Source organism: Pan troglodytes, chromosome 7 (genome assembly GCF_028858775.2).
Source record: "Pan troglodytes isolate AG18354 chromosome 7, NHGRI_mPanTro3-v2.0_pri, whole genome shotgun sequence".
NCBI lineage: Eukaryota > Metazoa > Chordata > Mammalia > Primates > Hominidae > Pan > Pan troglodytes.
Genome location: NC_072405.2, coordinates 36,034,789 through 36,061,464, shown reverse-complemented (window position 1 = coordinate 36,061,464; position 26,676 = coordinate 36,034,789). Strand labels below are relative to the sequence as shown.

The 26,676-nt window shown below is 42.1% G+C and overlaps 1 protein-coding gene and 1 long non-coding RNA gene across 3 annotated transcripts in view; one reads left to right on the top strand and one right to left on the bottom strand.

Moving 5' to 3' along the window:
• Positions 1-3,985: 3,985 nt before the first annotated feature.
• The window catches only part of SCARA3 (scavenger receptor class A member 3), a 78,191-nt gene continuing 55,500 nt past the window's right edge, over positions 3,986-26,676 (bottom strand). For both annotated transcript variants that reach the window (XR_001720108.3, XM_016959268.3), the window contains 2 exons: positions 18,105-18,152; positions 3,986-4,102 (listed from right to left, as the gene is read on the bottom strand). Coding sequence is in view for 1 of the 2 variants with exons in the window: in XM_016959268.3 (XP_016814757.3) it covers positions 4,044-4,102; positions 18,105-18,152 (107 nt within the window). In the remaining variant the exon portion in view is untranslated. The remainder of the gene's footprint in view (positions 4,103-18,104; positions 18,153-26,676) is intronic.
• On the top strand, positions 21,973-26,171 carry LOC107976271 (uncharacterized). The gene is made up of 2 exons (XR_001720109.3): positions 21,973-22,200; positions 25,863-26,171. It is a non-coding gene; the product is annotated as an uncharacterized LOC107976271 (long non-coding RNA).

Here is a 26,676-nt window from a genome sequence, read left to right as displayed (position 1 = left end):
GCATGGTGATACTTTGAGACTATGTTATTATTCTTATTTCTTATCCCACTTTCACGTACTAGTTTTAGCATCCATTGATTTTTCTGCCTGAATTAATTAATACTACAATGACTGTAAAGTGATGTCTTTTTAACTTTACCATTCTGTCTACATTTATTAGTTGGCATTTTATTATCAGAAATAACTTTTTCCATGTATTTGCTTGTTTCTTTACTTAGATTAGATTTCCTATTTCATCCAATGAATTTTTGATGCTCAAATTGTTCCAGATTTGAGTAGCAGGAGCCCCTTGAAGCTAACTTTTATGTCCTTTCAACATGTTCCCATCATTCTTTGAGCATTTCCTTACTTTCTGGTTTAAAAGAAAAAGTTCCAGGCTCATCTTGTACTTCCCCTGCCCAGCTCTGGGACCAGTCATTTCTTCATAGATTCCTGGTTCTTTATATATATATAAAGAGATATTTATATAGAGAGATCTTGCTCTGTCACCCAGCCTGGAGTACAATGGCGAAATCACAGCTCACTGCAGCCTCGACTTCCTGGGCTCAAGTGATCCTCCCGCCTCAGCCTCCCAAGTAGCTGGGACTACTGGCATGCACCACCACACCCAGCTAATTAAAAACTTTTTTTTTTCTTGTAGACACTGGGTCTTGCTCTGTTACTCAGGCTGGTCTTGAACTCCTGGTCCCAAGTGATCCTCCTGCCTCAGGCTCTCAAAGTTTTGGGATTACAGGCATGAGCCACTGCACCCAGCCTAAGAGTGATGTCAAATGACCAAGATGTCAGGGCCAGGCATGCTTATTTCTACTGGAGTGTTGCTGCTCTCAGGCCCTCTCAGTAGAGATACACTCATATACCCCTTTGCATTTCTATTTTTCTATGTGTCTATGTTTCTTTCTATCTATGTATCTATGTATCTATCTATATCTGTCATCTATCTATCCATCATCTATCTCTGCCTGTGTCTGTCTACTATCTCTCTGTCTGTCTGACTGTGTTTGTCTGTCTGTGTCTGTCTCTACCTATCTTTCTGTCTGCCTGTGTCTATCAATCATCTATCTGTCAGTCTGTCTGTTCCTGTCTGTGTCTATCTGTCTGTGTGTATCTATCTATCTATCTATCTATCTATCTATCTATCTAGGTGCGAGGTGGGAAGGGTGGGCTTCCCAGCATGGGTGTCAGAGCCTGAGTAAGGTAAGGAGAGTTCCTGTGTGGAGAAGTAGCTGCTGCGGAGTGCTGGACCATGGGTGGGGCGGGGAGGGTGTCCATGTGGAGCATTGGTGGTGGCAGCCCAGTGCAAGGTATCAGAGCCCTGGTAGGGTGAGTAGTGGGAGCCTCATAGGATGGGAAGTGGCAGCAGCTATGGGAGATTGAGTGGGAGTTGGTCCAATGAGTATATATATTAAGGAAAATAAAAGCCAGATTAATTTAAAGATGAAATTAATGAGGTGGGCATTCTAGGCTTGTGGACTTAGAGCCTTCAATAAAAAACCTGAGCTGGGCAGGGTGGCTGATGCCTGTAATCCCAACACTTTGGGAGGCCAAGATGGGAGGATTGTTTCAGGCCCGGAGTTTGACATCAGCCTGAACACCATAGAGAGATCTCATCTGTACAAAAAATAAAAACAAAAAATTTAGCCAGGCATGGTGGCTTGTGTCTATAGTCCCAGCTACTCAGGAGGCTCAGGTGTGAGGATCGCTTGAGCCCAGGAGTTTGAGGCTGCAGTGAGCCATGATCATGCCACTGCACTCCAGACTGGGCAACAGAGCAAGATCCTGTCTCAAAGAAAGAAGGAAAGAAAGGAAGAAAAAGAAACTTAAAGAGTGGTTGTGAGGGTCAAATATCTGAGGTAACATATACAAAAGAGCCTGTATGTATAAATGATATGTAAATGTAAAGCAATACTGTTTTTTATTTTCAATTCCTTCTGAAGAGGATTTTTCTTGGCTCCAGGCATTGGAGAAAAGTATTACAAATACAGAAAGGGAGAAAACAGAATGGGTCCTGTGGTATTGGACAGGAAGTGAACTCATGGTTTCTTATAAATAGATATAGATATGGAAATCAAAATAAATATAAATATAGATGGGTGTATGTGTGTATTTTTATCTCCCCTAGCTGTGTCCTTTGAGAAATCCTGAGAACACAGACACTTTATAAAGCCATAAGCCCAGCTAGCATCCTGTGTTAGGCCACTCTTGTGTGGCTATAAAGAAATACCTGAGGCCCGGCGTGGTGGCTCACAACTGTAATCCCAGCACTTTGGGAGGTCGAGGCGGGTGGATCACAAGGTCAGGAGTTCAAGACTAGCCTGCCCAAGATGGTGAAATCCCATCTCTACTAAAAATACAAAAGTTAGCAGGGCGTGGTGGCGGGCACCTGTAATCCCAGCTACTTGGGAGGCTGAGGCAGAGAATTGCTTGAACCAGGGAGGCGGAGGGTGCAGTGAGCTAAGATTGCGCCACTGCACCCCAGCCTAGGAGACAGAGCAAGACTCCATCTCAAAAAAAAAAAAAAAAAAAAAAAAAAAAAAGAAATACCTGAGACTGGGTAATTTCTAAAGGAAAGAGGTTTAATTGGCTCATGGTCCTGCAGGTTGTACAGGAAGCATGGCACTGGCATCTCCTTCTGGGGAGGAGGCCTCAGGAAGCTTCTAATCATGGCAGAAGGTGAAAGGGAAGCAGGTACATCACGTGGTAAAAGCGGGAGCAAGAGAGAGTGAAGAGGGGAAGTGCCACACACTTTTAAATGACTGGATCTCACAAGAGCTCGCAATGGCAAAGACAGCACCAAGCCATGAGGGAGCTGCCCCCATGACCCCAACAGCTCCCACCAGGCCCTACCTCCAGCAATGGGGCTTAAAATTCAATGCAAGATTTGGGCAGGGACAAATATCCAAACTCTGTCACATCCTGATTGTGGTTTCTAAATCCCATTCTTCACAAAAAGGAACTGGTTTTCTTGGAGAAATGGCTGATTTCACAGCTGGGGCAGGCAAAGTACAAGATGAGCCTGGAATATCTTTTCGTAGCAGCAGAAAGTAAGGAAGTGTCCAGGAACAATGGGGACAACTCAGAGAGACACAGAACCTGGTCTGAAGGGGCCTCTGATGACCACATCTGAGATAATCTGAGCATCAAAGCAAATAAGGATTCCAATGGATTATAATCCATTTGATAAAATAGGGAACCATGAGTACATACCGATGAAAATATGTAAATGAACAGCTTGAAAGTTTGACAAAGAATAGGGTATTTACACAATTTCAAAGTACATCTCCGTGAAACGCTTATTGATTACAAGAGGAAAGAGTTACTCTACAAAGGAAACACCTGGCAGTCACCACCTTAATCATTTGTAATCTAACAAATGAACTTGTGTGTCACCTAATAAGATGCAGTGAGAACACATCACTTACGTGATATTCTTGCCCTAGATGTAAAACTTGAATCTAATAATGAGAAAACATCAAACACAAACTGTGGGACATTCCACAAAGTGGCTGCCCTATGATCTTCAATAATGTCAAGGATGTAAAGTTTAATAAAGGAAACAAAATGGTCAAATACAACCCATGGTTCTGAATTGGATCTTTTGCTATAAAAGCTGTTATTGAGATCACAACAAAACCTAAATGGAGTATGATTACTAGAAGTTAGTAAAAGTGTCAATGCTAATTTCTTGATTTTGATGGTTGTATTGTGCCTATGAAGGAAAATATCCTTGTTTGGTGAAAATACAACTAAATTATTTGGGAATCATAGGACATTGTATTAACAACTTATGCTCAAATGTTTAGGGGAAACAGTACTTTGTACTTTACTTGGAACTTCTTCATGAGTTTGAGATTTTTTTTTTCAAAACTAAAAAATAGCATTTTAAAATGTATATTTTTATATTTTTACCATAAATCCCAACAATCATACTCCTTGGTATTTACCCAAAGGAGTTAAAAACTTACGTCTACACAGAAGCCTGCACATGGATGTTTATAGCAGCTTTATTCATCAGTGCCAAAACTTGGAAGCCATCAAGATGTTCTTCAGAGGGGAATGGATAAATAAACTGTGGTACATCCGGACAGTAGAATATCATTCAGTGCTAAAAAGGAAGAGGTATCAAGCCATGAAAAGACATGGAAGAATTTTAAATGCATATTACTAACAGAAAGAAGCCAGCCTGAAAAGCATACGTACTGTATGATTCCAACTATGTGACATTCTGAAAAAGGCAAAACTATGAAGACAGTTAAAAGATCACTGGTTTCCAGGGATTAGGATGGAGGGAGGGCTGAAGAGGTGGAACACAGGATTTTTAGGAAAGTGAAAGAGAATTCCAGCAAGAAATTCTCTTTCTGGAATTTCTGCTAATAAGTTATTGTACTTCTTGTTTTATTCACCTACTATAATGGTGGATACCCGTCATTATACGTTTGCCCAAACTTACAGACTGTACAACACCAAGAGTGAACCCTAATGTAAACTATGGACTTTGGGTAATAATGTGTGTCAGTATTGGTTTATCAATTATAACAAACACACCACTGTGGTGGGGGAGGTTAATAATAGGGAAAGCTGTGCATATGTCGGGGCAGGGAGTATATGGGAACTCTGTACTTTCCTCTAAATTTTGCTGTGAATTTAAAACTGCTCTAAAAAAGGTCTATTTTAAATATATATATGATAATTTAAATTATGATAAGTTTTTGTTATTTTAAACACATTAATAAATACAAAAATATATATTTCCTAGCTCTGTCCATCAAAGAGGCCTAGAAGCAATGACCAACCAGTAGCAATGAGTACTTCCTATACCTAGATTATAAATTCTAAATACCATTTTCCACCAAAAGGAATTAGGGTTCTTAAAAGAATTTTGGATTCCAGATGTAAGACAGAAGATATACAAGATAAGCCAAGAAGATGTTATCATTCCTGAAAGCCAGGGAACTATGGAAGACTACTGAGGTTGGTTCAGAGGAATTCAGGAACTAACTTGAGGAGGACAAAGATGGGACTATTTGAGTACAATAAGAAAAATAAGTGCAATGGATTGAAATGCTTCTCTCTGGAAGAGTTCCAGCTAGTAAGTGAAGATGCAATACCAGAATCACCATTTTGCAAACCCCTTATGAGCTAATGGAGCACTAGACAATGATCACCAATGTCTACCAACATCATGAAAAGAGAGCCCAGGGCCTGGTGTGGTGGCTCACGCCTGTAATCTCAGCACCTTGGGAGACTGCGGTGGGCAGATCACCTGAGGTCAGGAATTTGAGACCAGCCTGACCAACATGGAGAAACCCCACCTCTACTAAAAATACAGAATTAGTCGGGCGTGGTGGCAGATGCCTGTAATCCCAGCTACTTGGGAGGCTGAGGCAGGAGAATCGCTTGAACCCGGGAGGCAGAGGTTGCAGTGAGCTGAGATTGTGCCACTGCACTCCAGCCTGGGCAACAAGAGGGGAACTCCCTCTCAAAAAAAAAAAAAAAAAAATCACCTATGAGAGATTCTTGCTCGAAATCATATCTCACATCTATAGATCTAACTTTCAGTTTACAGGAAAGATCTGGAACAGCAGAACATGTTTTAGAAATACCATCCGCACAACCCAGAATGTGAGAAACTCTATAGGAAAAATGGCCTGGTTTCTTCAACAAATAATCTTTGCAAGGAAAAAGAAAAAAGAGGGAGTGGAAACCTACAAATTTAAAGAGACTTGAGAGACATCAAGTAAAGGTGATATGCAGATTTCGGAAATTTGAACACTCACTGGATATTTGATGATATTATGGATTTCTTCAAAACAATCCGTTTGTTTTGGAAAGTGGAGTGGCAATGAGGCAGTTGAAAGACGTGCGGCCATGGGGCGATAGTTTTCTTTCATCCGGGTACTTAATCGGTACTTAATTGTTCATTGATCTTTACTTTCGTTATGCTTTGAATTTTTTCAATAACAAGCTTAAGGAGTGGTTGTGAGGGTTACATGTCTGAGGTAATGTATGCAAAAGAGCCTGTATGTATAAAATAATATGCGAATGTATGGCAATATTGTTTTTATTTTCAATTCCTTCTCCTGAAGAGGATTTTTCTTGGCCCCACACTATAAAGATATTGCGAAAAGGAGCATGGGGGAATTATTCAAGCATAAGAGAAGTCTCTCCTTTTTTTTCTTTTTTTGAGACGGAGTCTCGCTCTGTCGCCCAGGCTGGAGTGCAGTGGCACCATCTCAGCTAACTGCAGCCTCTGCCTCCCAGGTTCAAGCAATTCTCCTGCCTCAGCCTCCCGAGTAGCTGGGACTACAGGCATGCACCACCACACCCTACTAATTTTTTGTATTTTTAGTAGAGACGCGGTTTCAGCATGTTGGCCAGGATGGTCTTGATCTCCTGACCTCATGATCCGCCCGCCTTAGCCTCCCAAAGTGCTGAGATTACAGGCGTCAGCGTCTCTCTTTGATTTTCTGTAATCAAATACCACTGAATCTGCTGACATGGGGATCCTGACAGCTGGGTCCTAAGGCAGAACTGCCTGGGTCACTCCTTCAACCACCTGCAGGGAGGGTGATCTGAGGGGAGGGAAAGGAAGTGGGGATAGTGGGTGGCATCTGGCCAAGTGATGAAGTAGGTGAATCACAGTTGGCTGGAACCAGGCATCAGCACTGGGTGGGGCCTGGCAAATGACACAGCTGGATTTCCTGGCTCCAGCCCTGGCCAGCATCCCGTGTCTCTGGGCATCTTGGGAAGCCAGCAGCTGCCTGCAGGACAAAGGAGCACCACTGCCCCTCCAGATTTAGGGGAATTTGAGGGTGAGCAGTTGAATCTGAGCTGGCTTCTATTGGGACTTGCACACAAACAGCCCCCAAGCCCCTCCCCCTGCCTCAGTGCTGAGTCTCAACACTACTACCCAAACATGTGCAGAACCCAATGGTATCTGTTAAAGAGAAAATCAGGGTGGTATGGAAACCCAGGTAAGTGTATGGAGGCTACAGTGCTGTGGGCAGAAGGCCAGGGCTTTCATTCTGGTCCTGCCTCTTCCTGGCCCGGTCAAGGACTTCTCCTCCCTGGGCCCAAGTTACCCCAAAACTTGGGTAAGGCCCAGAAATCTTTTCTTGTAAAAATCCGTCAGGTAATTCTCATGATCACCCACAGGTTAGAAACCTGCACCCAACAAGACTGTCACTAAATCTTCTTTTAACTTGGGCTTCTGGAGAATGCGCCTGCCTGATTTCTTGCCTTTCTCTGAAGACTATGTTCATTTAATTAAATAAATAAATATGAGAAATGCTGCTTCAGGTGGAGAGAAAAGGAAAGTCAACATTCCTCGAGGACATATTCTGTGCTGGGTACTTTACCAACTTTATCTCTGTGCTTCCTACCCAGAAGACAGTCATAGACGTAGATGTGTTTCAGCAATTTGCCTTTCCCTGTTTTCCTGACTTTGAAACCAAAAAAGCTACTCTGTTAGAGACTTCCGCACACTGTAAGGGAGGGAAAGTGGGACTAGAAACTCACATTTCTTTTTTGCTATTTTATTTACATTTAATTTTTTTAACTAAAAAAGTTGTATAAAAGAAACATCCAGATGTGGTTTTTAAAGTCTATAATGAACAAGTTATTATCCCCCAAACCTCAGCATCACACAATATACCCATGTACCAATAAACCTCCACATGTACCCCCTGAATGTAAAATATAAATTGAAAAATTTTTTTAAGTTATTATCTGTCTTATATCTCTCCACATTCTGAAACTGTCCGCTAACCCACCACCAAGACGATTATTTTCACCCTTTCTTTTGGTAGTTATCTCTATAATATTAAAATATTATGCTTATTCTTTTTTCTTGATATGTCTTTTTAGACATTTATAGATATATTTAGACAAATTTTTTGTTATGATAGAGTTATGAGATTGTGTAGCTCTTATTATGTCCCCCACCCCATCCTCTCAATATAGTTGAATCACTATTTTTTATTTTAAGTTAGCAGTCAGGGTTTACATCATTAAGACTTTTTAAACATTGTTTGTAGCAGAGTCAAGTAGTATGCTATGATTACATTCTCTTTCCTTTGTAGCTTTTTGTTTTTCCTTGAGTTATTAATTGCCCATATTTTCACCTGCATAATGTTCTATACTTCTTTTCAAAGGATCCATTGTATAACCTAACATATCATTTATGTTATCAACCTATGTTTTTCCTAAAGATCTCCCTTTCAGAGCCCTCTATTCTTCTCTAGTTTGGATGGTTATTCCTTAGGTCTGCTGCAAAGGGTCCTCTAAGACTTTTCTTTATTGTGCCTCTGAGTTGCAACCCCATTTCCTGGAATATATGACTTTTTCCATCTGGGTTGATGCTTTTGCTTTGCTGGCCTATTCTCTTATAGTTTTCCAAGACAGTGTGGATGGGAAGTAAGTCTTCTGAATCTTTGCATGTCCGGCAAACATTTCTCCTGCTCTCACACTTAGCTGATAGATTAACTGGGTACAGAAATGCAGATTGAAGATAATTTTCTCCCATCGTTTTAAGATGCATTTGCTCTGGAGACATTCAGTACCATTCTTCTTCTTTTTTTTTTTTTGGAAGTTTTTCAGTTCTTTTCTTTATGCTTGATGTTCTCAAATTTTAAGATCAAACTCCTACATTTTAGGCCTTTTAAAATTTTTTGTGGCAGGCTCTTGGCAGGTTCTTTTAATTCAGTGACATGCACTCTTTAGTTCTGGAAAATATTCTTATTTATTTGATAATTTCTTTCCATTTTCTCTCTCTCTTTCTGGAATTTCTGCCAATAAGTTATTGAACTTCTGGTTTTATTCCCAAAGTTCTTACCTTTTCTCTGTTAGTCCTCATTTTTTTTTCTTCTACTTTTTGGGAGATGTCCTCAAGAACATATTCTGGCCTTTCTATTGAATGTTTTTTTTGACATTAATTTTCAAAATCTATTATTAAATGATTGTTCCTTTTTTCATAGCAGCTAGTTCTTGTTTTATGGCCTTATATTTCTCTGAGCATATCAGACTGGTTGTCTGTTCATACTTAAGAATGAGAAACTACAAAAGTTGATTGGAAGGTCCGTGTAGCTTATCACTTTGGGGTAACAGGGAAGAGACTTTGCCATTCCTTTGGGGGACTTCAACCCCACTCAAAACAATTAGTATCTGGAGGTTTTATTCCTTGTAGACTCTTCAGTTTCTCTAAAGAATCATATTTTCCAACCTGAGGGAAAGATGCCCATCAGCAGGTAGGACAAAAGGAAGGGGCTGGAGAACTGACTACCCCATGGATAGGCTTTCAGTTGATACCTCCTTTTCAGCCCTAAATCTCACCCTCACTATTTGGTGCTTGGAGCCCCAAGTCCATGACCTCTTCTGTTCTTTTTCTCCTAAGAATAACCCCTGTCTCTTGCCTAAGGAGTAGGTATTTGACTGCTAGCATTCTGAAGATAGGTGGCTTTCCATCCTATGCCCTCATTTTCCTCCTATACCTCACCTTGCCCTCCTCCCTACCTGATGCCTTCACGTTCTGAGCTACTTCAGAGCTCTGTGGGGGTGATTGATTCTTTTCTCATAGGTATCACTCCTAACTAGAACATTCCTCCTCCTCAGTCCAAATATAGTCCCGACTCCTCCCACCTCCAAGCCTCCTCTTCTTCCACTGCAACATCCACTCAGTCCCCAAGTTTCATCCATTCTCCCTCTCCAACACCTCTCACATTTACCTGCTTTCGTCTTCTCTGCCTTCTCTTCACCTCCACAGCTCAGACCTCTGCTGCCTCTTGCCTGGATCCTTCCAACAGCTTCCCTCTAACAGTCTTTTCCCCATCTCGTGTCCTTCTTTCCTCCAATCAGTTCTGCACCCTCTAGCCACAGAAATCTGATCATCTCATTCCCCTACTGGAAACCTTCATTCAAGTGTAGACTCAGGATGAAATCTAAACTCAAGCATGAGGACGGGCATGGTGGCTCATGCCTGTAATCCCAGCATTTTGGGAGGCCGAGGCGGGCAGATCACTCGAGGTCAGGAGTTCAAAACCAGCCTGGCCAACACGGCGAAAACCCATCTCTACCAAAAATACAAAATTAGCTGGGCATGGTGGTGCACATCTGTAATCCCAGCTACTCGGGAGGCTGAGGCAGGAGAATGTTGAATCCGGGAGGCAGAGTTTGCAGTGAGTGAGCCAAGATCATGCCACCGCACTCCAGCTTTCGTGACAGAGCAAGACTCTGTCTCAAAACAAAATCAAAACCAAAAACAAACAAATAAACTCAAGCATGGTATACAAGGCCTCCACACTCAGACCTTCACTTCCTTCTTCAGCCTCACCCTCCCTGAGCTCCTTTTTACCAAACGTGTTCCATCTCCAGCCATACTGAACTATTTCTGTTCCTCCATGATGCCATGCTCTCTCTCACCACCAGCTCTGTGCACACATTGCTTTTTCTTTCTTTTTGCAAGAACTCCTACTTATCTTGCAAGTCTCAACTTAGATGTTCCTTCTTACAGAAAGATTTTTTGGTCTCAAGACTAGTTTATACTCCTATCCTTCCCAGTGTATATCGCTAGGGTAGCAATTCTTATTCTGTTTTAGAAGAACCTTTTTGCTTGTCCTCACTAAGCTACAACTTCCTTTGGAGCAGGGACAATAGGGACAATAGTTTGATTGCTGTTGTATGCACGGTGCGTGGCACATGGTACACACTAAGTAAATACTTATTGAACAAATGAATACATGAAGAAATGACTGGAACCCCATGTCAGGTGCAAAAGGTGAGGTTTGGAAGGGCCAAGTAAATTACTCAAGGTCACCCAGCCGGAATCTGAACTAAGATCCCTCTGGCTTCACAGCCAAGGAGCCCCTGTCGGGTGAAGGGGCACCTCATCTTTTGAGCTGCATTTGCTTTGCTAGTCCCTGGCCTCTGGCTCAGAGATGTTGACATTGGCTCCCCTAGCTCAGTGGGCATTAAATTCCTATGACGTTCAGGGGTAGTTTCTATCTCCAGCTGACCCCACTTGGGTCTGCCAAGTTCCTGCAGCTGCTTTCCATCAGCCCAGTGCCTGTCATAAGAGACCCCAGCCCTGGAGGGAGCCAGGTGGGGTCACCCCATTTCTATACCAGGCTCCTTTGACCTGCCCCTCTTTCTCCTCTCCCTTCCTCAATACCCCATTGGAACATGCATTTTCTCTCCCTCTGGCACCCAGAGAGACACAGGCTATGAGAGTTTTGATGGGGGATGCAGGGTGGAAAGTGTGAGGGAGGCAGCATTTTGGTACCCTCGCTGATTGCTCCCTTAATGAGCTATGGTGTGAGTTCCGTTTTGGCCAAATTCACAGGATGCTGCCCTCCTGGGGAGAAGTTGGGGCTGAAAGTTGAGATTATTTTGCAGCTTCTGAAGCAAACATCCACTCAGAAAACATGATGTCACCAAGGATGGTTGGATTACCCTGCAGGGCGCTGGCAGCAAAGACTCCCTCCCATCTCCAGCTCAGCCTCCCTCCAGAGAGGACACGTAGAACACTCATTTCCAAACAGTAGCCATGACGCTTCTGAAATGAGGTGCCCAGTGTCTTCTGTGTGTGCGTGTGTGTGTGTGTGTGTGTGTGTGTGTGATGGAATCCTCGAAACTAGTCATATGAAACAACCCCCATTGCAGACGCTCTGTGAATGCTGTTAGTAACCATCTAACTGTCTACACAGCTGGAACCACAGCTAGTTCAGGAAACTTCCCTCTAGTCCAGCCCAACCCAGGGTCTTTCACACGGACCTGAAGGAAGGTGAGGAGTGTGCTAACTTGATGACTGATACTTTGATATTTATTTTGTCTTTGCGAGGCAGCACTGAGATCCAGGAATCCGTGAAGATATTCACTATTTTAAAAAATTAAATTTATTCTTTAAAATTATTATTATACATTTTGAGGTGGGGTATTGCTCTGTCACCCAGGCTGGAGTGCAGTGGCATAATCATAGCTCATTGCAGCCTTGACTTCCTGGGCTCAAGCAATCCTTCCTCCTAAGTCTCCTGAGTAGCTGAGACTACAGATGCATGCCACTAAGCCTGGTTAATTTTTTCAATTTTTGTAGAGACAAGGTCTTGCTGTGTTGCTCAGGCTGGTCTCAAACTCCTGGGCTCAAGTGATCCTCCTGCCTCTGCCTCTCAAAGCACTGGAATTATAGGCACGAGCTACTGTACCTGGCCAAGAATATTCACTCTTCTTGTTAATATTCTTTCTGCTTTCCCTCTTTCACTCCTTTCCTTTAGCTTTGACTTCTTCCTCACTTTGGATGTTCCTCTTTCCCCTTTCTCCCTTCCTTCTGCTTCCTCTTCCTTGCCCTCTCTCCCCTTAAGATAATTACTTTTAACCTTTATTTATCCATTATTAAATGCCAGCCCCTCATCCTGCTTAACACCTTATGTGTAGTGTATCATTTCATCAAAACTCTTATTTTCCATTATGTTTTTTTTCCCCACAGGTATTTTTTTCTCACTGTAAAAAAAAAAAAAAAAAAAAAAGTAGAAAGCACAGGTAAGCAAAAAACAAAAAACCACACACAAAACCACAAACTTTAAGTTACCCACAATCACATTGTTGCCATTTTGCTGTAGGTTCTCCCAGATTTCTGTCCAAGAATGAACCCTCCAGCACCTACTAGGAGATTCTTTCCAGGTCAGGAGTCCTGGGTTTGTAGTTCAAGCCCCATCGTGAATGTGCTGTGCAACCTTGGACAGATCACCCCCAACCCTAGTCTCAGTTTATCCAGACTGCACCTGCATCCTGGGAACAGGCATGGCTGTGCATTTGATAACGACACCCATTGCCGGTTGGGAGACCAGGTTTTTCTCTCAAGGGAGCCGCAGCCTGTTGCCTTTTGCCACCATTTTGCAAATCAGATCTCAATTCTGGGCCCACCCAGCCACCCCCTCCTGTCCCCTCCAGCCTCACCCTGACTTCTCAGCTTTCACTTTTTTCTGCTGATGGGTTGGAAATTGCTACTCTCCTGTTTTCTCTCCACCTGCACTAACAAACCCCAAGTGCTGCCCCCAGCACGATTCCCTGGTTCCCGGGTCCTCTGCCAGGTGCAGGTGCTGCGGCTTCATGTTCAAAGGATTCTGGGCACTGCGCTTTCTCCCTTGATGTGCCCAGCCAGGCTGCGGGGATGGGAGGCTCCTCTCCTGTGCGGCTCAGGCTGTTTTTCTCCCCAGAGCCTTGTGGCCAAGTTTCCGTGGCCCTGTGCTCTGGACCCTGGGCCAGGGCTGCGGTGTGGGCAGCCTTGAGGCCCTGGGTTCCATGCCGGTTCTCGACAGGAAGGCCTTTCATGTGGGTGCCAGCTGGCCTCTGGGCCCAGCTTTGGGCCTGGCAGGGCCTGAGGAGGGAGAGCTGCGAGTGTGAAAAACACTTTCTGTTTGGGAGCTGGTTGGTGGGAAGGAAAGACAAGAGGGAGGGGGACAGGCAGGTCAAAGAGCTTACCCAGGTTTAGAGGAGCGAGGCCAAGGTGCCCCTGTAGAAATGAGGCGATTCGGCCTTTCCTCCCCAAAAAGAGGTCTTGGCAGAGACACAAGGAAGCAAAGTCTGTTGGGTGGGGATGGAAAACACTTTCCCAAGCCTGCCTTCACTCCCTCCCTCCCCCGGGCTCGCTGAGCCTAATCAGGTCAAGCACGCAGCTCCCTGCCAGACACTGTGGCATTGTTTAAAGCTGCTGCCTCCCCAGTACCCTCTCCCCACAGAACTGAGTTCTGACAAAGGAGGCCCTGAGGGACAGGGCTGAGAGGACGGAGACCCAAGGTCCAGGGACGCAGGGTCACTCCCCTATGGCTCGCTCTCCTTCCCACTGGTTATTGTTTTTCTACCCTGGACCCCAGGGAGAAAAGGAGCCAGGCCCTGGCAAACCTGAAGGCTGTTTGCGTTGACATAAAGGCACTTTCTGAGCAAACAGCCCTGAAAGGTCAGCAGTAACCCCAGGCAGCGCCAGGACTGGGCAGCGGGTTTGGGAGGTGTGGAGAGAAAGGAAACTGTGGGCCCCTTGGGGTCGGATGACTTCACCAGAAGAAGAAGAAAAGCCAGCCAGGCTGCAGGGAGGGGGCTTCCTGGGGATGGAGCCCTGGAAGACCTTGGCTACTCCATAAAACTTAAATAGGACTTGAAGTCAGTTGTTTATCTGCCTTCCGGAACACCAATGACATGGGAGAGAGGCTGGCGCCCTAGGCAGGACCCAAGCGAGCCTGGTGTCTGGGGCAGGATCTGCCACTACGCTTGGCTTTCTCACTGTAGGACTCAGTTTGCATGGGAAACCAAAGGAGAATTTCAAGTGTCCTACTCACACATATTCTAGCCTTTCAGGAAACATTTACTGAGCATACATCACCCACCTGATAGGGGGCTAAGCCTGGGAATGCTTTCAGAGATGAGTAGCACAAGGTCTCAGATAAGGTGACCCATTTTCCCCATTTGCCTGGGCCTCCCAGTTTTAGCACTGAACATCCCTTAGCTCAGGAAGCCCAGGAAACCCTTTGATTTGGGGCATACTTGGTTCGTTGGTCACCCTAGCATCAGTCATCAAGCAGCTCATGATCTCCAAACAATGGTAGACATACGAGTGGTATAATAGAGGGTGCACAGGCACGGGAGCTCAGGTGAGCTCGGTTCCCTGCCTCACCTGAGCAACCGTGACTGTGCACCCTCTATTGGCTATGATCACACCACTGCACTCCAGCCTGGGTGACAAAGCAAGACCTTGCCACTAAAAAAAAGAGAAAGAAAGAAAAGAAAGAAAGAGAGAAAGAGAAAGAAAGAGAGGAAGGAAGGAAGGAAAGAAAAAGCTACTTTTTGAATGAAAGAATGAAAAAGCATCTCTCAGCTAGGAAATGTCTTGCCATGATGACACCTGTGTTCAATGGGGAGCTACGAGAACATTTTAAAAAAATCTACTGTACTGAGGCATAATTTACATATAATACAATGCATACACTTCAATGTAGACTTTGATGAATTTTGACAAATATATATACTCAGTAACTGTTACATCAATCAAAATATTTATAGCACCCCAGAAACTTCCCTATTTCTCTTTTGTAGTTAATCCCATCCTAACCATCCCATCCCAGGTAACCACTTACCTGATTTCTGTAACTATAGATTCATTTTAATTGTTCTAGAACATCATCTCAATGGAATAATACAGTCTGTACTCTTTTGAGTGACTTCCTCTACTCAACGTGCTTTTGAGATTTATCCAAGTTGGTTTGCATATCACTAGTTTTTTTTTTTTTTACTGGTGAGTATGGATTTATCATAATTTTTCCATGCATTTGCCTATTGATGAACATTTGACTTGTTTCCAGTTTTTTGCTATTATGGACAATGCTGTTGTGAATAGTATGTACAAATTTGGGTATAGAAAAACATTTTCATTTCTCTTGGGTAAAAACCCAGAAGTGAAATTGCTGGATCATAGGTTAAGTATGTGTTCAGATTTATAGGAAATCACCTAACTTTTCCAAAAGGGTTGTACCACTTCACAATTTCACCATTAATGCATGAGAGTTCTCGTTGCTCCACATCCTCACAACATTTGGTATTGTTGGTTTTTGAAATTTTAGCCATTCTAGTGGTATCTCAGAGTGGTTTCATTTGCATTTCCCAATGAAGCTGGAACACTTTTTCATGTGCTTACATGGTCATTCATATACTTTTCTTGCAAAATGTCTGTTCATGTCTTTCATCTTTTTTTTTTTTTTTTTTGAGGTAGAGTTTTGCTCTGTTGCTTAGGCTGGAGTGCAGTGGTGTGATCTCAGCTCACTGAAACTTCCACCTCCTGGGTTCAAGTGATTTTCCTGCCTCACTCTTCCAAGTAGCTGGGACTACAGGAGCCCACCACCATGCCCAGCTAATTTTTGTATTTTTAGTAGAGACAGGGTTTCACCATGTTGGCCAGGCTGTTGTTGAACTCCTGCCCTCCAGTGATTTGCCCATCTCGGCCTCCCAAAGTGCTGGGACTTTCATCCATTTTTAATTTGAGCTGCATGTCTTTTTCTTATTGAGATGTATGAGTTCTTTATGTATCCTGAAAGCAAGTCCTTTGTCTCATATATGTATTGCAAATATTTTCTCTTATTCTGGGATTTTTTTCTTTTCATTTTCTTAAAGGGATATTTTGAAGAATAGAGGGTTTTAATTTTGATATAATCCAATTTATCAAAATTTTTCTCTTATGGTTTGTGACTTTCATGACCATATTTCTTAAAGTCACAAAAATTATCTTATGTATTTTTTAAGAAGTTTTATAGATTTAGTTTTTACATTTAGGTTTGTGGTCCTTATCAGATGAATTTTTGTGTATTATATGAGGTAATATCAAGTTTGTTTTTTTGCATATAAAAATCATTTGTTGAAAAGACTTTGAAATCATTGGTGTCTTTGGGGAAAATCAATTGATATATATGTGTAAATCTATTTCTGGATCTCAATGTGGTTCAATTGATCTATATGTCTGTCCTTACACCATTATCTCATTGTCTTAATTACTGCTGCTTTAGAGTAAGTCTTTTTTTTTCTTTCTGAAATTTTAAATTTTTATTTTTTGTAGAGTTGGGGTCTCACTATATTGTCTAGGCTGGTCTGGAACTTTTGGGATCAAGTGATCCTCCTGCCTGAGCCTCCCAAAGTGCTGGGATTGCAGGTGTGAGCCTCCATGACAGACCTAGAGAACGTCTGGATATCATGTAGTATAGGCCCTCCAACTGAACTCTTCTTCAAAATTCTGTGGATTTTCTAGATCCTTTGCACTTTTATATACATTTTAAGAATCAGTTTTGTCAGTTTCTTTAAAAAGAAGGCTGCTGAGGCCTGGCACAGTGGCTTACGCCTGTAATCCCAACAACTCATGAAGCTGAGGTGGGAGGGTCACTTGAGCCCAGGAGGTCAAGGCTGCAGTGGGCTATGATCATGCCACTGCACTCCAGCCTGGGTGACAGAGCAAGACTTTGTCATTTAAAAAAAAGAAAGAAAGAAAAAGAAGGCTGCTGGGATTTTGATTGGAAGTGTGTAGGATATGTAAAAGAATATAGGGAAATGAACGTCTTTTTTTTTTTTAATTTTTATTTGAGATGGAGTCTCGCTCTGTCACCCAGGCTGGAGTGCAGTGGCGCAATCTCGGCTCACTGCAAGCTCTGCCTCCTGGGTTCACACTATTCTTCTGCTTCAGCCTCCCAAGTAGCTGGGACTACAGGCGCCCGCCACCATGCCCGGCTAATTTTTTGTATTTTTAGTAGAGACAGGGTTTCACCATGTTAGCCAGGATGGTCTCGATCTCCTGACCTCATGATCCACCTGCCTCGGCCTCCCAAAGTGCTGAGATTACAGGCGTGAGCCACTGTGCCCAGTCATGAAAGTCTTATTAATGTGAGTTTTCTTATACATGAACATGAGATATATATATAGATAGACAGATAGATAGATACCACTATATATATATATATCTCCATTTATAAAGATATTTAAAAATTTCAGCAATATTCTGTAGTTTTTACTATAAAGATCATGCCCATCCTTTACTAAATTCATTCCTATATATTTCATATTTTTATGCTATTGCTAAATGATTACTTAATTTTAATTTTCTAATTTTTTGCTCCTAGTATATAGAGATGCAATGGGTTTTTGTATATTGGCCTTCTATATTATGATATTGGTAAATCACTTTTTAATAATTGCCATTTTCTTGTAAATTCCCTAGGATTTTCTATACAAACAACTATGCTGTCTGTGAATAAATACCGCTTTATATTTTTCCTTCCAATATGTATTTCTTTGTTTGTCTTATTTCGTTGGGGAGGACCTCTAGTCAAATAGAATAAAAGTGTTGGGAGATGAGATCCTTGCCTTATTTCTGGTTTATAAGGGAAAACATTTAGACTTCCACCATTAAATTTGCAATTAGCTATCCCTGGTGCTCTTGTTGTCATATCAACTTGACACATTATAAATCCAATCTCCAGTCTTATCTTAAAATAGTCTTAAAATAATATTCCCTTACAATAGTCAGTTGTCTCTCAAGAGAATTCAGAGAAAAAAAATCCATGCATTTTAATATTTACATTCTAATTTACCATTTCTGCTACTCTCCACTCCTTCTTGCAGATCCAAGTTTCTGTTTCCTGTTAATATAAAGAAAACCCTTTAGCAATTTTTATAGTACAGATATACTGGCTATGAATTCTGTGAGCTTTCATTGATCTGAAAATGTCTTTGTTTTCCTCTCATTTCTGAAGGCTATTTCCACTGGATATAAAATTTTGTTGTTAACAGTATTTTCTTTTTAAAATATCAAATATTTCAGATTTCTGGTTCTGAGGATATAGCAGAGGTGACGTGGGATTGAAAGTGTATTAGTCTGTTCTCACACTGCTAATAGAGACATATCCAAGACGGGTAATTTACAAAGGAAAGAGGTTTAATGGACTCATAGGTCTGTATGGCTGGGGAGGCCTCACAATCATGGTGGAAGGCAAACGAGTAGCAAAGGCACGTCTTACATGGATGATGGCAGGCAAAGAGAGAGTGAGAACCAAGTGAAAGGAGTTTCCCCTTATAAAACCATCAGATCTTGTGAGACTTATTCACTACCAGGAGAACAGTATGAGGAAACCACACCCATGATTCAAGTATCTCCCACTGGATCCCTCCCACAACACATAGGAATTACGGGATCTATATTTCAAGATGAGATTTGGGTGGGGACACAGCCAAACCATATCGGGAGGGTTCTTTCTGGAAGCACTGCCCAAGGCAGGTCTGGTGGGGCTCTGAGTAGGGCACAGTGGAATATGATATTTACTTTCATGACAAGAAAGTCCTGTTGCTAGAATTGGGTCCAAATGAAGTACTAGAGAAGCAAAAACAACAATTGTTCAGCTCCATTTCCCCTAAGTCTGCAGGCTTCTCAGTAGTGTTGATGCCTCAGGCCACATCTGCAACATGAGTTACAGGGCATTTCGGGAAATGCAGGCGTGGGATGCCTGCTCAGAGGCCTCAATGATGCTTGATAAGGAGAATTTAGATGACATGGGCTATAAATTGGAGAACGATGTCATCATGCATGCTCTCACTAAGCAGCTGCAGGCTGCGTCTGCTGAGGCCCCATCAACCATCTTCCCTTTGCTCTGGGAAGTGAACTGCCTTAGGACACACTGGAAGAAAGGATGCCTTTTACAGACACTGAGTGTCTACTATGAATAAATCCTCTGATGGCTATCTCAGGGTTGTTCTTTCTTTTTTCTTTTTTTAAATCAAGTTTTTCAGGATACAACTTACATACCATAAAATTCACCCATTTTAAGTGTATAATTCCATGATTTTTAGTTCATTTATACAACTGTGCAACCATTACCATGATATCATTTTAGAACATTTTCATCACCTCAAAAAGAAACCTCATGCCCAATGATAGTCATTCTCCATTCCCATCACTGCCCCTGGCAATGACTAATCTACTTTCTGTCTTTCTAGATTTCCTCTTCTGGACAATTCATATAAATAGAATCATAAAATATGTAAAACAAAAACAAACTGGCCAGGCTCAGTGGTTCACCTGTAATCTAAAAGGGCCTATAATCTCAGCACCTTGGGAGGCTGAGGCAGGAGGATCACTTGAGGACAATAGTTTGAGACCAGCAGTTTGAGACCAGCCTGGGCAAGAGTGAGACTCTGTCTCTACAAAAAAAAAAAAAAAAAAATTAGCCAGGTGTGTTGGTAGGCACCTGTAGTCCTAGCTACTTAGGAGGCAGAGGCAAGAGGATTGCCCGAGCTCAGAAGTTTGAGGCTGCAGTGAGCCTTGTCACTGCACTCCAGCCTGGGTGACAGAGTGAGACTCTGTCTCCAAAAAAATTTAAAAGCAAAACAAAACAAAACAAAAAATACTGATTCAAAGATTTCATTTCATTGTTTCTGATCTCTACTATTTCTGATGAGATTCAGTGTTTTTTAATAACAGTGTTCCTCTGTATGTGCTTTTATTTCTAGCTGTTTTAAATATTTTCTCTTGGCCAGGCATGATGGCTCATGCTTGTAATCCCAGCATTTTGGAAGGCCAAGGTGGGAGGATTGCTTGAGGCCAGGAGCTCGAGACCAGCCTCAGAAACACAGCAAAACCTTGTCTCTACAAAAATATTTAAAATTAGCCAGGCATGGTGGCATGTGCCTTTAGTCCCAGCTACTTGGGAGGCTGGGGCAGGAGGATTGCTTGAGCCCAGGAGTTCAAGGCCACAGTGAGCTGTGATCATGCCACTACACTCCAGCCTGGGCAAAATCTTGTCTCAAAAAAAAAAAATTAAAATAAAAAAAATCTTTATTCCTGGTTTTGAGCAGTTTGAGTAGTAGGTGCATAAGTGCGATTTTTGTTTGTATTTATCCTCAAAGTTTTTTTTTGAGTGTCCAATTTCATGTGTGTTAGAACATTCGATATTTTCCCATATGCCCATGAAGTTCTGTTTATTTTTCTACTGTATTTTTTCTTTATTCTTTAGTGTGGATATATTCTCTTGATTTGTCTTTAAGTTTATGACTTTTTTCATTTCCAATGTGCCATTAAATTCATTCAATAAACATTTTAATTTATTTATTGTAATTTTCAATTTTAGAATTTCCATTTGTTCTTTTTTATAACTCCCAATTCTCTGCTGAGATTCCCTATTTTGTCACTCATTATGACCATATTTTCCTTTAGTTCTTTGAACATATTATCATATTTTAGTGTTTGTCTGCTAATATTTAAGTTACCTCTGGATTAGTTTCTATTGCCTAAATTTTTCTTGACAATGGGTCACATTTTTCTGGTTTATTTTTCCTATAGTTAGTAATTTTTTATTTGCTATTGTGTGTCAGTTCTCTAAGTGTGTCAATGACATGCTTTAGAAACTATGGAGTCTGTTATTTACCCGTGAAGAACATTAATTTTTGGTCCAGCATACACTTCAGTCACTAGCTGATCCCCTTGAACTTGTCTTGACTGTATTTTATGCTTTGTTATGGCAAATCTGTGAAAAACCCAGACCCTCTAACTTCATAGCACTCAATCTCCAAACTCAGATTTATTTCAGGGCTTGGTTTTAGTTAGTTAGTTTCTTTTTAGGGTGGATCTATAATAGGCTATACTCCAGGGTGTAGTCCTTACTCCTAAAGCACAGCTTCTGTCTGATGCCTGAGATATTAACAAGGTGTTAATGGCATCTCTCCATTCTGGCTGGTCTGGATCTCCAATATCCCCAGGGCTTCTTTATCTCTTATATTTGGTTCAATTCATAACTCCTTATCGGCCTCTCTGGTAATCCTACACGATCTTACCTTGTGCATGTACATCCAAACTCTCATCTAAGACCCCATGTGTGACCCAAACCTACAACTGTTGGGCCCCTTCCCTGCACATCTCTCTCTTCTTCACAATGCCTTGCCCTTCAGATTCCAGTTACTTCAGCTGCCCCAAACTCTGAATTCTTGACTCCCCAGCTCAGCAAGGGGTCATCTCCTAGTAGGCCACCTATAGGCACAAATCTCTGTCTTTCTGTGGTCAACTTTCATTCCTCCTCCCTGTCCTCTGCTATCCTGGATGGGCCAAGTTCACAAATTAGGTCATAAACCACCTGTACATACCAAATTATCATGGAGGTAAGCTCCTTGCTGATCAGAGTACTTCTTACTCCCATACACTCCCCTAATTCTGCTTAACTGTCCATTTCCTCAACTCCCTGCTCATTCCTTTCTTCTTCAACACATGGTTTTCCTCACCTTACTTTCTTTCCTAGGATATTAAAATAGGATAAAATATGTCATTACTGTATTTTAAAAATTATTATTTTTTAAATTTCTTGTTTCTTGGGCCACATGAATATGTATCTCTATATCTCTGTGTAGATCAGTTTGTATATACATGAGCACATGGCGGGTGTTCCTGCATATGCTGGTAAGAGGGTATGTGGCATATTTTCCGTAGAATGAAGTTGGAAGAATAAGGCTGGAGGATATTCAGTGGGAGAGAACTACCTTTGCTAAGCAGTGACTCTGAGTCCAGGCATAAAATATACTCTTTATGTAGAAATCTGATTTAATCCTCATTATTCCCCTATGAAGTAAGGATTCTTACTTTCATTTTTCAGAAAGAAAACAGAGGCTTAATGAGGCAAAGGCAACATGTCCAAGACCACACAGCTGGTAAGCAACAGAGCAAGGATTCAAATTGTGAACCCAAAATATCTGAGACAGGTCTCAGTTAATTTAGAAAGTTTATTTTGTCAAGGTTAAGAATGCACCTGTGACATAGCCTCAGGAGGTCCTGATGACTTGTGCCCAAAGTGGTTGGATACAGCTGGCTTTTACACATTTTATGGAGACATAATTCATCAAACAATACCTGTAAGACGTACATTGGTTCTATCTGGAAGGGTAGAACAACTTGAAGGAGGGGCTTCCAGGTCATAGGTAGATTTGAACACTTTCTGATTGGCAATTGGTTGAAAGAGTTATTATCAGTAGAAAGGAATATCTGGATTACAAGAAGGGGTTGTGGAGACCTAGTTTTTATCATGCAGATCAAGCCTCCAGGTAGCAGGCTTTAGACAGAATGGACCGTAAATGTTTCTTATTAGACTTAAGATCTGTGTTGATGTTAATGCTGAGGGGTATAATGAGGCATGTCCAACCCCCACTTCCATCATGGCCTGACCAAGATTTTTATGTAATTCTGGAATGCCCTTGGCTGAGAGGAGTGATCCTTTCAGATAGTTGGGGGAGCTTTAGAATTTTATATATATTTTTTACAAAACCAACATCTCTCCAGCTCAAATCAGAACTCTTTCCACTCTATAATAGTCTCTCCCCAGAAAGAGTCAGTTAAGAAATGTGATCAAAAGGTATGTAGTTCCCTGACTTATGAAGTTGGAATTTTAAACTCTGTAAAATATTTGAAGATATTTATTCTGAGCCAAATATGAGTGACTATGGCCGGAGGCACAGTCTCAAGAGGTCCTAAGAACATGTGCCCAATGTTGTCAGGCTACAGTTTGGTTTCATACATTTTAGGAGGACTTAAGACATTAATCAATACATATAAGGTGTACATTGGTTTGATCCAGAAAGGCAGGACAACTTAAAGTTGGGGAGGGGTTTCAGGTCATAGGTGGATAAAGATTTTCTTTTCTTTTCTTTTCTTTTTTTTTTTTTTTGAGACAGAGTCTCTCTCTGTTCCCCAGGCTGGAGTGCAGTGGCATGATGTTGGCTCACTACAGCCTCTGCCTCCTGGGTTCAAGTGGTTCTCTGCCTCAGCCTCCCAACTTGCTGGGACTACAAGTGCACACCACCATACCTGGCTAATTTTTGTATTTTTTTGTAGAGACAGGGTTTTGCCATGTTGCCTGAGTTGGTCTCGATCTCCTGGCCTCAACTGATGCACCTGCCTCGGCCTCTCAAGGTGCTGGGATTACAGGCATGAGCCACCATACCTGGCCTAGATTAAGATTTTCTGATTGAAAGAGTTAAGTTATTATCTAAAGACCTGGAATCAATAGAAAGGAGTGTCTGGGTTAAGATAAGGGGTTGTGCAGGCCAACATTCTTATTATGTAGGTGAAGCTTCCAGGCAGCAGGCTTCAGAGAGAATAGATTGTAATTTTTTTTTATCAGGCTTAAAAAGATACCAGACACTTAGTTAATTCTCTCCTGGATCAGGGAAAGATCTGGAAAGGAAAGAAGATTCTCTACAGAATGTAGATTTTCCCCACCAGAGACAGCTTTGCAGGACCATTTCAAAATTCATAAGAGATACATATTTGGGGTAAAATACATTGATTTCTTTCAGGACCTGCTGTCACATGATGTATCTTATTCCTACAAATAGTCTGTTCTATCAGTTTTGTTTTGTTTTTTTTTTTTTGAGATAGGGTTCACTCCTGTTGCCCAGGCTGGAGTGCAATGACGTGATCTCAGCTCACCACAACCTTCACCTCCCAGGTTCAAGCGATTCTCCTGCCTCAGCCTCCCGAGTATCTGGGATTACAGGCATGTGCCACCACACCTGGCTAATTTTGTATTTTTAGTAGAGACGGGGGTTTCTCCATGTTGGTCAGGCTGGTCTCGAACTCCCGACCTCAGGTGATCCACCCAAAGTGCTGGGATTACAGGTGTGAGACACCTTACATGGCCTGTTCTATCAGTTTTAAGATCTCTGTTTCAATGTTAATGCTGGTGGTTGTGCTTGAATTCCAAAGGGAGGAGGGTATAATGAGGTATGTCCAACTCCCCCTTCCCATCATGGCTGAACTGGTTTTTCAGGTTAATTTTGGAATGCCCTTGGCTGAGAGGAGGGGTCTATTCCTTTGTTTGGGGGTTTGGAACTTTATTTTTGGTTTACAGAATGGACAGGAGATACATAGGGAAGTAGACTCATGGTGTGGCATTGTCTTATTGGAATTGCTGGATCTTAGGGGTCTTTTATGATAACCTCCTACCTGAAACCTGAGTGATCTGGGAGGCTTTGTGATCAGGCACTGGTGAATGATAAGGGTGGGAGAACTTAGTTGAGAGGATCAGAGATTTGAGTAATGAAGAAGTGCAGAGAGGGAATCATAGGACACACAAGGAAATGGGCCCAAGGTCTAGGAGAAAAAGGGATCGAGGATGAAGTCAGGAGGAAGAACAGAACCCTCACAAGACAAAAGGGCTATTTGTGCACTGAAATTTACAGGAATTGACAGAGGTAGGATTAATGCAGCAGACGGAGGGACTTCCCAAAAGAGACAGCGGTTCACTGGGTGCAACCAGCCTGCCCTTGGCTCCACAGGGGCTGCCAACGCGAACTATAATCAGGATGAAACAAGCAGTCAGGCTGGAAACGTTAGCATGTTAGGAAAGTATATTGAACATGATGTCATGACAAGCACAAAAAGAAGGGAATCAGTTTGAAAAAGAGAAGAAAGTAAAAGAAAGTAAGAATCTCTCTGAGATTCTGCCACTCTGGCCAAGGAAGTAAGACGGGTTGGGGTGGGGTCCAGACACATGATCCTTAGAAAGCTGTGCTTTCTAATGAGGACTGATGAATTCCTAGGCTTTCCCCAAACTGGATTAAATGTAAATACTCCTTGCTTTGGAAAGGCAGCCTGCCTTCTTTACTGTTTTATATTTTAAAATATAAATGATTGCTTAAATTTCACAAAATTCAAAAGGGGCAGAAGAGTATACAGGGAAAAGTTGCTCTCCCTTCTATATCTGATCTTCAGTTCCCTTTTCCAAAGGCAGCTGCTATTACCAGGCTTTTACGGATCTTTTCAAAGGTAGTCTCAGCATTTAAAAACATCTATGCATATGGCCTGGCGTGGTGGCTTATGCCTGTAATCCCAGCACATTGGGAGTCTAAGGAGGGAGGATCACTTCATGCTGGAAGGTTGAGACTAGCCTGAGCAATATACAGAGACCTCCTCTCCAAAAAAAATTAAAAAATTAGCCAGGCATGGTGGTGTGCGCCTATAGCCAGGCAGAGGTGGGAGGATCCCTTGAGCCCAGGAATTTGAGGCTACAGTGAGCTATGATCTTGCCACTGCACTACAGCCTGGGTGACAGAACGAGACCCTGTCTTATAAAAAAAAATTTTTTTAACTGTATATATTTATACTTTCACACAAATGATAGATCTTTTGCACATTGCTTTTTAAAACTTTTTAACTTTTTAAATGTATTTTTGAAATTATTCCTTATCAGTACATAAAGAGCTGTCTTATTACTTTTTAACAGTCACATAATTTTCCATCTTAGAAATGTATCATAATTTAGGTAGCCTCCTGTTAATGGAAATTTAGGTTAATTTACAATCTTTTGCTATTACAGACTGCTTCAATAAATATCCTTGAACATACATCACGTCATGTGTGTGAGAGAAAGAGGGAGACAGAGAGGCAGAGAGATACAGAAGGAGAGAATGAGAGAGAGAAGACGTGAAGATGCAGAGTCAAGGGCACGAGTGTTTTGAGATGTGGAGAATATTTGCCCCCCTTCTTTATATGTGCGCTGGCTGCTCATGTGCTGACTAGGTGGGGCTGGCCTGTGGACTCCCTGACTGATGGGAGGAAACTGTCAGAGATACCAAGATATACGCTGTTTGTCTCAGTTCTTGTGACAACACGGTGAGGCATGGAGGTGAGTAATTCCTGTATTTTATCCCAGAGTGTTAAGATCAGAAGGGGCTAGAAATTCCAAAGTAACACAGTGACTTCTGATCAGTCTCTTGGGTACTCTAATACTGGAAAAGGTAGCCTCTCTGAATAACAGATACAGATATTTGGTCTCTAGAAGTAAGTCGTTTTAAAAAATCTTTATTGTATTTATTTATTTTGGTAGAGATGAGGTCTTGCTATGTTGTCCAGGCTGGTCTTGAATTCCTGGCCTCAAGCAATCCTCCTGGGTCAACTTCCCAAAGTGCTAAGATAACCGGCTTGAGCCACCGTGCCCAGCCTAGAAGGAAGTTGTGCTCATGATAAATACATAAACCGCCTTTCTGGCCCACACTGGTCTTTAGGATGGGCCCAGGATCCTCTGCTAGGTCCGGCCCAGCCTAAGCATAGCTGAGAGAGCACCGGGCCTCCCATCCCACTAGGTTCTGTGAGGACCTGGGGCCCTGCAAGGACCCAGCTGGGCCATCCCC